The sequence below is a fragment of the Schistocerca nitens genome, chromosome 9, assembly GCF_023898315.1.
Source record: "Schistocerca nitens isolate TAMUIC-IGC-003100 chromosome 9, iqSchNite1.1, whole genome shotgun sequence".
NCBI classification, from domain to species: domain Eukaryota; kingdom Metazoa; phylum Arthropoda; class Insecta; order Orthoptera; family Acrididae; genus Schistocerca; species Schistocerca nitens.
The window spans coordinates 137,945,197-137,957,580 of record NC_064622.1 but is presented as its reverse complement, the minus strand read 5'-3'; the positions used below and the strand labels follow the sequence as shown (position 1 = coordinate 137,957,580).

General features: G+C 37.7%; 1 protein-coding gene across 1 annotated transcript in view; it reads right to left on the bottom strand.

Annotated features, from left to right (window-relative positions):
• Positions 1–2,551: 2,551 nt before the first annotated feature.
• The window catches only part of LOC126203140 (lachesin), a 28,448-nt gene continuing 18,615 nt past the window's right edge, over positions 2,552–12,384 (bottom strand). Inside the window, exons 5-7 of the mRNA XM_049937386.1 lie at positions 11,643–11,782; positions 6,681–6,798; positions 2,552–5,966 (exon numbers count right to left, since the gene is read on the bottom strand). Coding sequence (XP_049793343.1) covers positions 5,945–5,966; positions 6,681–6,798; positions 11,643–11,782 — 280 coding nt within the window. The 3' untranslated portion in view covers positions 2,552–5,944. The remainder of the gene's footprint in view (positions 5,967–6,680; positions 6,799–11,642; positions 11,783–12,384) is intronic.

Here is a 12,384-nt window from a genome sequence, read left to right as displayed (position 1 = left end):
TGGAAAAGGACCTCCGAGTCGGCGAAGGAGAAGACCAGTTTCTTTGTTTGACTTCTTAGAGCCTTTGCGGTTGGGAGATGAAGACTCAGACGTTTGTTGGCTGGAGAGACATAAATAGTCTTCGCAAGAGTATTCCTTCTGTCTTTTCTGGCCTGCCAGTTGTGTAATAGGTGATTTCGCCACTGGAGGTGAAGATTTGATGGCTTGTTTCACAGCTGGAGAAGGAGATGCTACTGTGACACTGGGCAATTAGACAACTGCAGTACTGAATTTGAGATCGCAAGTCTGCGTGGCCATGTCCTGCGTGAAGCAATGTGTAGCAAGAATGGTACAATAAGTGCTTGATGGTAAAAAGCAGGGTGCTCGAATAGCCAACAACTTGCGATACGGTAAGGCACTCTTTCCTTCAACCAAATCTCCTGAAAGGCCCATTCATCAAGATTCACAGGGCATTGTCAGGATGAGACCACATAGTCAACACTGCCACTGCAATTTACACAGCGGGAAGGAGGCGGCGGGCAATCGCCCTCTTGAGCATGCCTACCACAAGTAACACATTTGGGCATGTTTTGACAGAAGATTCGAGTGCGGTTGTAATGTTGACACAGGTAACAGCGCATCAGGTTTGGAATATACGGTTGCATCGTGATGACTTCATAGCCTGCTTTGATCTTTGATAGAAGCACTGCTCTATCAAATGAGAGGAAAAGTGAGTGTGTGTAGGCACTAACATTGAATCCACTTTTCTCATTACCCGATGGACTGCAGTGACACCCTGATCAGAGAAGTAAGTTTGGATTACTCCCTAAATCAGACCATTGGCAGCCTGGTGTAAATACCACCACATGAAGAATTCACAGTTTGATGGGCTTTGACATGTACAGGATGGCCATGGAGGAGCAAAGCTGCAAGCAGTTGTTGGGCTTGAAAATTACAACTGGTCTCCAAAATCAAAGTGCTATTACATAAACAAGCAGGATTTTACAGTGCCTGCTATTGCATCAACACCTTTCTGAGTAATAAACAAATTAACCATAGCGAAGGACTGACCATCCTCAGTATGTGATACCACAAGGAATTGAGGTGCATCTGGGATATTCTTGGAATCTTTAGCCTCATTTCGTTTTGTTTAGCAGACAATTCTGCGATGCTGACTGCCTCTTTGGGAGAAAATCCCCCGACTGCCAGCATCTCATATGGCATTCTGCTTGCAACTGGTAGGCCCCCTCAGGGTGGGGGCTAACCCATCTTAGATGATTGTTGATACCACAGGTCACACTTCCCGAACTTCTGACAGAGGGAACAACTGGCAATTCGAGGTCACAGCACAGCAATCACCCCTCCTTGGGCATGGTGTATACCAGAGGTACATGCGAACCTCTCCTGTCGACCCATGTCTGGGAATTACATGTTACCCAGTCAGATGTTATTTGTCAAGAAGTGTGGGCTGGTCTTCAGGAGTGCATACGGAGGAAGAAGAAACAAAGAGGAACCTCACTAAACGCCGAAGTGAAGGAAAAAAAAATTCCCAAAAATATCCCAAATGCATTCCCCAAGGGAGGAGAAAAAGATTTGCGGGAGGATAGACAAGCAGTACGGAAAGGGAAAAGGTGCTGCTAAGGCTGGGGCCTCGTGGTAGCCTAGCACGTGCTTACCAAAGAGTGGTGAGTCCCCTGGTGGGAGGGGGGTACTTGTTGTGAGGGCAAGAGCAAGAGTTAAGGTACATTTGTACGTTCCATTTATTTATACAGGGCAGTTACAAACAGTCTGCAAAGCTTGTAACACAGATGCAAAGTAGGTTTTGCCAGAAAACAACTGTTGACAAAAAATGTGATATTTTAATCCATTTCCAAGTTAATTAACATTGAAGCTAGCAAATAAGGTCGTCACAGGCACAAATTTAAGTGGCCCACCAGTTAAGTTAGTGTCAGTTGTTCTCATTACGTAAATGATAATACACGAGTCTGCTTGGGCTCAATCTTGACTACCATCCAATGCCCAATTTTTGTACTGCTTGCTAGGTCTTACAAAACCAAAAGAAAAACATGTTTGGCGACACCGTCTCTGGTGGGCTGCTTGAATATGGGCATGCAGCAGCCTGACTGGCGAACTTCAATGCTAATTAACTCTGAAACAGCGCAATGTATAGAATTTTTTTCTAAGCAATTATATCTCAAGCCATTCCTACCCTGCTACACCTTACAAGTTTTTCAGACTTTTCATGACCACCCTGTATATTCACAGTTGTGAGTTCTGATTAAAAATTTTGACTGACTGCCTACAGTGTTCTTTTTTTACCTTTCCCTACGATGTTAATAATTCTCAGTTGAGAAGCAACATACTTTTATATACCTGGCAGTTTTTCAATCCGTTGTTACTACATGAGTAAAAGTTTGCCTCTACAGGATCTTTTTAAAGCATGAAAGCTTTACTGAGACTGACTGTACAATTGCAACAAGGAAACTGTTTTGTAAATACCAATGATGAAATTAATTGCGGGTAGCTGAATAATAATGAGAAATATTAAATGCTAGGTCTTTTTAATGACAAAATTGTGCTCTTTATTTCACATTTCAACAAAAAAACTACATTTCATTTCAAGGAAATTCTTTGGATCAATATAACAAAGACTGTTGAAATTTCTGTATAAAAGTACAAAAATAATGACAGATCTAGTTATTGGCATTATGAAAATATAAACTGGATATCATATGCCTTTGAGGCAGTAACAACTGTAAAAAAAGATGGCAATCAGCTGCCAATATTAATTTTTGGGCATCACAGTACTCAATGAGCAACAAGGCAAATTTTCAATTTGCATGTTAATACTTATGTAATACACATTGTACTTCATTACAAATGCATATTTTCTTATATTTTGAAAAAAGAAAATCCTAGCTACAAACAACATTTAATTTTGATAAACAAGCTGCAGTGATTTTCTATATGGCTTCAAGAGATCACCTGAGAAGTAGAAGAAGTAGGAGTAGGAGGAGGAGGAAAAGATCTCGTTTTTCATGTACTAATTTACATTTTAATCATTTTCTCTTATTTTCATGTATCTATGAAAGATAGAGGGGAGGGGTTAGAAGAGTCTGTATTTACGAATGCGTATTTACGCTTCCTTTCACAGTTATCCCATAACACATTTTGAAGCAAACTACATTTATCAAGCAAACTTAACAGCAATAATTTTCCTCCTTGTGACATCCAGTCTTATCTGGAAAATGTTATGATCCACATAAACAATATATTGTATATTTTATCTCCTTTGTCTCTGATGCAAAAATTAACACATGAAACACAGGTGAATATGTAGCAAATAATAAAATAAAAACCTCTGTAGCAGACAGCGCACATCAGTAAAACAGTTTGAATTTTTTTGAAAGTTTACAAAAATGTAAAAGATTCTTTACATGTATATTTGACAGTTTTGCAGCCAATGCTCTTGTATTAAGTACAAAATCTAGAGATTTATTCTGGCTGAAGTCTAGAGAAAAGAAATAAAGTTCATATGCAGCCAAATGTATCTGCTTTAAAAGTATTATTATGGGAAAACCTAAAATTTTGACAATAACTGTAACCCTTACACATACAATACCATACTATGAATACATATTGCTGAAAAATCTCTGCAATTCATTTAACTGTAAATTCAATGCATTCTACAGGTATCATCAGAGTTAACAGCTCATGTGTAGAAACGGTAGGTAAAGCTCCAAAACACACATCTTGTAATGTAAGCAGTTTATGTGTTGGTTACTATATGTTGTTCTTGTGGGCATAAAATATAAGTGTTGCTGCTTTTTGTGAAACATTTATTTTTTGAGAATTTCTTTTCCAGCAACATTATCTAATTAGTGTTATCTGTAGTCCACAGAAATTGATGCTGTATCTTAAAACTTTACCATATCGTTTCACGTATTTAAAAAAAAAAAAATTATACATTTTGTCATGGTAAGTTACCAAATGTCCTCACAATCTGAGAATCTAAGTTTCACTGCTCACATTCACAAGCACTAGGCTGATTTATTACTGATTTTGAAGTGAAACATAGCAACTGTACCACTTTTATGCACGTGGTGTGAATGTTCTTACGCTGTAACACATTTTAGTGAAAGTTCTGTTACACAAATGAAGAGTAAGGAAGGTTGTTCTCTGAATATAATCAAAAGTGTCTCATTTGAAATCTAATAAGACACATCTTTATTTTTAAAAATCCTACTTTAATATTTTGAGGTATCTACTGTTTTAATACAGAAAAACTGAAAAAGCATATAAAATTTATTCCGGTGTTACTTTTACGTATTGGAATGTTTGTCTTTTACAATCGTCTGCCTCTGAAATTATACAATTCCTAATGATTTTTGGCTGCAGGTACTTGTAATAACTGTACAATAAGAAATTTATGACCAAAATTAAATCAATTTATGAATGAAAGCCAAAGTTTACAATAGCCACAACCAACTTGTAAGCAAGTTACAAAAATGATATGTACACAAACAAATTAAATATAAACACAAAGGAAAGACACCTATACTGTTGTTACTACATAAATATTGCAGAAGTACTACAAAGATACATTACAAAGTGAAAATACCCACACAAGTAAGCATATCATGGTGCAGGTCAACCACACAAAAAACGTGCAAATGCTAATCGGATGAATATCAGTGGGTACACGATTCTGAGTATTTTACGATCTGTTTATTAGCTATTCAATCTAAATGACAAAACAGCAGCTAGTATTAAAGGCTTAAACTGTGTGTATGTGATAGCAAGAAATACTGGGTAATATAGTAAAATTGGTATACCAAAATGTTGTGATTTGAGAAACTAAAAGTAAGAGAAAGTTTAGAATATGACATATTTAACTGTAGCAAAGACATATCTCCAACACACAAACACATATCTGCAAATGCCAAAGATTAAAAACAATGGTTGGTTTTAATATTTTGAGTTTATTACTTTGTTTTCGAAACAGCTTCCATATCAGTCTTATTACTGCTCAGATCTTAAGAAAGACTTAATTAAATTAAACTTACAAAAATGGGTAATACCATTTACTGTGTTATGCAATACCCACAGCTTTCTACTCCACCTGTTTGATGATTTAACTTTTTATGAAGTTATAAGCTTTAGAACCACTTTTCTACAGAATTCAAAGGGTTACATCTGACTAAAATATATGTTTACAATCTTTACTGCAGCCTGCACAACGGACTGGACTCTTGTAAACAAAAATTTTACAAGGAAGAGTACGATTAGCTAATATTTACATTAGTACAAAAGTTACGAATATCATACACAGTAATGAATCACCACAAAAGGCAATAATGCAAAAACTTTACATGCCATGAGTAATGCTATTAAGTAAAAACTTAGCTGCCCATTAGATATAAAAAAATTAAAAGCTGCTGCAGCAGCATTTCAAAAGGAATGTAATGTTCTCAAAGAAAATCTCACTCTCACAATTCTACCACATAGCACATCAAAGAAACATATTTTTGTACCACTACACATGTTGTGCCTGAGTAAAGCTATCAAGTCACACAATATTCCATAATACTTTCAAAATGACACAGTCAACATATTTCCAGAAAAAAGCCAATTGTCTGCTTGGTACAGATACCAAACAAAACATTAAAGAAATACAGTAACTGTGACATGCCCCAAAACAAATTTAGAATCTTATTGTACAATGGAGACACTTATATGTACCATACGAAAATAAATAGTTCCTCTAAAGTCTTGTTTTTATATGTTATTCATTTCATGTGGAATGTTATGAGCAGAAACTCCTTTAGCCTCTGTGTGATCAATGCCCACAACTTATATTTATATGTCAGATAATCTGCAAAGCACTGCCATCCACAGAAAGACTAACAGTGTAAGATCCAAAAGAATATAGCTGCCTTCATTTGGCCACACAACAAAACGAAAATTAATGTTTGGTGTTGAGGTTTCTGCAAACAAGAATAAATGCATCATTAGTAACAGTTCACAAGCATTTTAACTGCCACAGTAGTAATGATAATTCACTATCACTTTCAAAATACTCGAAGGCTTTACATAAAACTAATGCAAAATAAGTTTTTACAATTTTGCTTATAAAAAACAAAGCTATTTCAGTAGTTGCAGAGGTGATAAGAGCCACATTTTTCTCCATACATTACACTTATCATATCAAATATTAGACAACTACAATAGCACATAAAAACATAGTTTTGAGGAAATATATCGAGACTTTTCATAATGCCGACAATCACATATGTACTGCCCACATAGTACAGATTGTTTGTTTTTAAAAAGCATGATGATGCAACATTACATTTTTCTACTGCAACAGAATTCTCTGAAAACTGTGTTCCATTATAAAACCTATTTTGTATGATCAGATTAAATTGGAAAAATATGATTCCTTGCAATTACTGTCTGCTACCCTAATGCATTAAATTAACTGTATAAGTGGCATTAATGAATGTTGTTCTGTTTTGTTGTAGATAAAATAACAACTACGATTTACAGATAGAATCCATTCAGGAAATCTGGTACATTGTAATAGGTATTATTAAGTACTCAATACTTGCACACTCTATCAATACATAAACATGCTACAGCATAAGAAGTATGCTTCCTTACTACTGAATGTAAAAAATAAAAACATCAATAAAACCTACCGATGCAATGCAACTATAATAGTTGAGATGAGAATGAGAGCCATGCTAGTTGATATTTCTGCTGCATCTCCTCCATATGCTTGACCACAGGCAGGGGGACAAACAGGGATAATGGTTTCTGCAAACAAAACATGGCAGCATGTGCCAGTTTTTGGTAAACATAACAAGCAAACTGCACATTCCGCAGGACATAAATAGCATAAAATACTGCTGTATCTATAGATGTCATTCTCTCAAGAAACACAAGAAAAGCAGTTTTAATATTCAAAAACTATTTGTCAGATGCAGTGCAAGCATTCTAATCACTGAAGGCAATATAATAAACAAAACAAGTACTACTTCACGACAAATGAACACCAAAAAACAATTTTAAACAATATTTTGTATAGCACACAATAATAATTTGGCTTTCCCTCAACATGGGAGATGCAAAACTCTTGAATCACACCTGCCCAAACAGTGCTCCATGGACAAATGAACTCTGCTCACACTCCAATCTAGTGCACCAAGTGTAGAGGGGTGGCAGACAGTAGGGTGTGGGGAAAAAGGAATTTTGCAGACAGACACTGCTAGAGCAATACAACCACAATGTCAGCCTGCCAAATAGATTTCCCTGCCTAGCCACATGCACACAAGTTTGCTGAAATGAGTTTTTAAACAACATTTACATTCTATACTACATATACTATGTTGTTCATTTATGCAACTATCCAAAAGTGGAGAAGTCACACTGTTCATTGTACAATTAGAGCTGTCCCACTTATCAAATTATTTGAAAGTCAAGTGATTATGTTTTTAAAAGATCACTGCTTGAACACTATACGACACCAGCCACAAAGATCACATGATGCTCTTACACTGATGAGATGAAACAAATTGACTACCTGTTTAATACCATGTTGGTCCACCTGTGGAACACAATGCAACAGAGACACTGCATAGCATAGTTTTGACAAGTCCTTGTTAAGTTTCTGGATGCATGTGGAACAATATGTGTATGCACACAGGTAACATAGTCGCAATAAATTTCAGGCCTGTGGTTTGTGGTCGCAGAGCTAGTGCCCAATAACGCTCCAAATGTGTTCCACTGGGTTCATATCAGACATTGACATACAATGTTCTGGCTCACTGGCACACACAGTTGTCCTTCTGGATGATGCCATAGCCAAAGAGGAAATTGTCAAGTATGAAGGGCTGCTAGTGGTCAACATTAATGTAGTCCACAGCTGTCAATGTACCTCTGATTACCACTAAATGCCCCTTGGAGCACAAGTGAATGTGACACTTAACAGAATACAGCCCCCTATAGGCCTGCTTGGTTAGCACAGTGCATGTTCAAGCAACTGTTTACCTAGATGATGATGTATCTCAACACGACAGTCGGCCTTGTGTAACAACAAATGTGATTCATCTGATCAGGCTAAAATGACTCTCTTGATGCACAAACCGATATTTATGATCTCATGACCATTGCAATCATGACTGATTGTGGTGTTGGATCAACAATGGAAGACAAAGAGGTTGCCTGTTACACACTCATGTTCAACAACTTTCACTGGACGGCATGCTTCGAAACTCTTCTGCCTGCACTGACGTATTCTGCTATCAGATCTGATACAGAGCAGGCAAGCCTCTGATGCCCTCATTCTATAAAGAGGTACAGGCATCTAATACCTTGTTTTGTATTAATGGTTTCACCATCCTTCAAATACTTTCCAAAAATGCTCACAACAGCAACACACAAACAGCCAACTAGTTTCACTATTTCTGAGGTGCTCTATCCAAGATGCCAAATCATAACAGCGTGCCCTTTGTCAGAGATGTGACCCATATCATCACTAGAATGATACCCTATTCAGTTTTGCTGTGATTATACGATGTACTTCCTGCATCACATGCCTGTAATGCCACCAGGTGGCATTCAGTCTCATGGTGAGCAGTCGTCATAATGTTGGTTCATCAGTGTATCTTCTGACAAAATTGCAACATTCCTAGAGATGAACAGAAAAAGAGGTCAAGTGTGTCTGCAGTCCTCAGCGGATTGCTCACTCCGCTTTTACGGCCAAAACCATCAGTTATTAGAATTCCATCCACCTATCAACGTAACAGAACCTTCTTATCACAGACGTAACAAAGAATATTTATGCTTTCAATTAAAAATTAGAACTATGGAAAACAAGTTTTCAAAGAGGTTAAAAACTTTACTCAGCTCAAGACTGACTCTACCCCATATGTGAAATCACGCTCGCTTTTGGCCGCTGATGTAACCAATTAACACCAGTTTCAGCTGATAGACTGGCATCATAACACCTAACTCAAGGGTCTGTTTGTCAAATCCCACAATGTACTCGACTTTAATAAAATGGTAACATAAGAGCAATAGCCTTAAATGCACTGTCAAAATGTTAAATATATTTCAATGTCCTGTTCATTGTATTACCATTACCGAACGTATATTTCTTCAATTATGAGATGAATTTACTGCATTAGCAGAAAGATAAAAAACAGAAAACTAATTCAATTAATATCATCCTAGTCATAAAATGAACTGCAACATTCACCTCCTACACATAATACCATCGTGCTGTAGACGCATCTTCTGCTGCTTTCCTGTTTCCCCAACATCTGCAACCTTCATTGCATTTTCTAAAATACATTTCCAGAGGGTGGCACAAGGATGAGAGCGCTGGACACACAAAGATGCACTTTTCATGTAAGTGAGCACACCAGGAGCACAAATCTTGGAACCAGGCCTGGTCTTGCACTTAATTTTTATTAAATAATGTCAATACCAGTAACTACTACTAGACATATATATCTTTTTGCACATGTACACACTACAACATATATACAGCTGATGAAACTAAGCTATTATGACATGTCATGCAGCACTTCAACAATAAAATTCTATATTTCTCAACTGTGACTGTGTATTTACCGCAGAAGAATCTTACATTGTTCAATCTAACTTCAGTTTGTTTGACATATTTTATTTCAATAATCAGCTCACCATGAATTAGTTAATGACAGTACATGCTAAATTCACGACGAAATTTGCCACACACAGATAATCAACAAAATTAATCAGAACTTCATCTCGTCAGAAAATGCTGGTGAGGGTCTCAGAATGGTGAGCAATACTCAAAAAACCTGTCATCAGTGTTTCGCAAGCTACACCTTTCGTGGATGAATTATCACATAACAGTTACCCCTTCTTCTGCCGTATCACATACTCCCAATTCACAACTCCACATTACCTTCATGGTGTGCCACTCCCCACCAGCTCCAACACCTGTGCATCACATGCATAGTCCGTGGACCTGCCAACCCTCATATTTCCAAACAACAAAGCAACTGCCTCCAAGCCACTAGATACCCCTCCCCAAACCCTCTTCTGCCTCTCCATCTATGCCAGCCCCCCCCCCTCCCCCCCGGGGAAAAAAAAAAAAAATTCAGCTCCACTGAAGTCTACCTGCCACACTGCAATCCTGGCATGGTGCGTTCAGCCAGCACCATGTTGGGGCATAGACGCACATAGTCGTGAGTGTGCATGGAGGGGAGGGGGGGGGGGGGGCATGCACATGCTCGCGCGTGCTCTAGCTCAAGAAGGTCTCATTACAAAAGCTACATTTCTTTAAAACACTTCCAACGATTCTCATTCTGTCCACTGTATGTCACTATAGATGGTTACTCCTACATATTTTACATTTATTACTGTTTCCAGTGATTTATCACCAACAGTCTAATCCAGCAGTAACAGTTCTCTTCATCTATCTATATGCAATATGTTACATTTATTAATGTTCAATGTCAACTGGCAGTCTATGCACCAATTGTCAATCCACTGCAGGTCTTCCTGCGGCCTACTACAGTCTTCTGGTGGTGTACCCTTCCTGTAGGCAACAGCATTGTTCACAAAAAGCACATCACGGAGCTTCTAGCATTATCTACTAGATCATTTTTACCTATTGCAAATGGTAACGGGCCTACGGGACCACCTCTAAGATACACCTGAAATTACTTCTCATCTGTCAATTCCATGCCATCAAATCCATTCAACACTTCTTGCATTGCTCTCCTTACACTCATTTTAACTTTGTTCAGCTTGCTTAAATCTTTTTCATAAAACATTCCCACTGTCACTTTCTGTATAGTGATATGTGACATACAATATGTTATTGAGCCAAACACAAGGAAAGATCCAGCGTACTGTGTTGCACATTACCAACAGATCCACTACACATCAATAATGTAGGAAGTACTGGTTTTGCTGCAACATCGTAAAATATCTTGTGAAACCTCTACACCCACAAATATGCATATTATCTATCCATTCTTCACAAATTAGGAGTAATCTGACAGTGTCCAGTAAAAAACACGTCATGCAAGTCACAAAGAAAGAATGACTGTCATTTTCAATGTCTAATTAATCAGGGGTCAATGACAGGAATTATGAACTCTGAGACTAACTTACACTTCAGTCTATCATATATTCATAACTTTATGCCTCCCTCAAAACTGTAGATGGAATGTAATCCCTGCAGGCAATCAATAGTACTGAAGACCACATTTTGTAAGGTCTTGCTTGTATAGATTTATATGTCCTACAAACCATTAACAAGTCTTGGTCTTAAGTAAACAGAAAGATCGCATGTCTCTGTTTCACAGTAACACATGCACCACATATGCATAGTCTTGCTGCATACCAACAAAATGCTTCGCAAAGATGTGAAATACAATGTGTAATGTTTTTAAAGTAATAACAGCTTCTGCCATCATCAACAGAAATAAAGTTTAGTCTATAAGTAAGCAACAAGCAGCCTATACTGAAACATGCATTTAAAATGTATGTGATACCACAAAAACTTTCTTGTACTACATGAGTTTTCTGGCAGATTCCAACAAGAACACATGCACGTACTGTTTAACTAATATTACTACTGAAGGCCATAGAAGACTCACCAAACAACTCCACTTCTTCCCGAGCTTCACCCAGTTTGTTGGCTGCCTTGCATTGGTACTTGCCATACTGCCGTTTCTCAATTGTTATCACACGAAGTGTTGTATCAGTAAATTCATCAGCTGTTGCAAAATGTGAGATGCTGTAAAAAAGGGAAACAGAAGAGGTTCACACAAATAAAGCAATATCAAGGGATAACCACATGACCTCATGATCTGTTGGTTTCTTAGTTTGCTGTCAATGCTGTAGCACATGAAAATATACTGCACATAGTACACATGTAAGAATTTAAATATTTGACAGGGGAGGGGAGGTGGAGCTGCATGAAAAAGCCAGGGCTGTGTACAGGAAGATTACAGTTTAACAGCTTATTGATGACAAAGGCATCAGAAATAAACCTCAAGCTTTTAACGGACAAAGATGTGTGTATTATTTGGATGTGGTACTGGAACATATTTTGTCAGACCACTGCTCTCCCACCAATTTTCAGTTTTCCAACCCTCGAAATGACTACTGCTTGCTTAAGTAGCTCCTACGTTGGCCTCACAAGGCTGAGTGCATCCCACTCTAGCTCCTTGGACAAGAATGTATAAAGGTAATAGGTCATGTCCTTTTCAAAGAAACCATCCCTGTATTAACCTTAAAGCATTTGTGAAAACCACACTTGTGCTTGGGTGGGTATCTGAAATCCACTCCTTCCAAAAGTAAGTCTACTGTCTCAACTACAGTGACATCTCAGTGTAT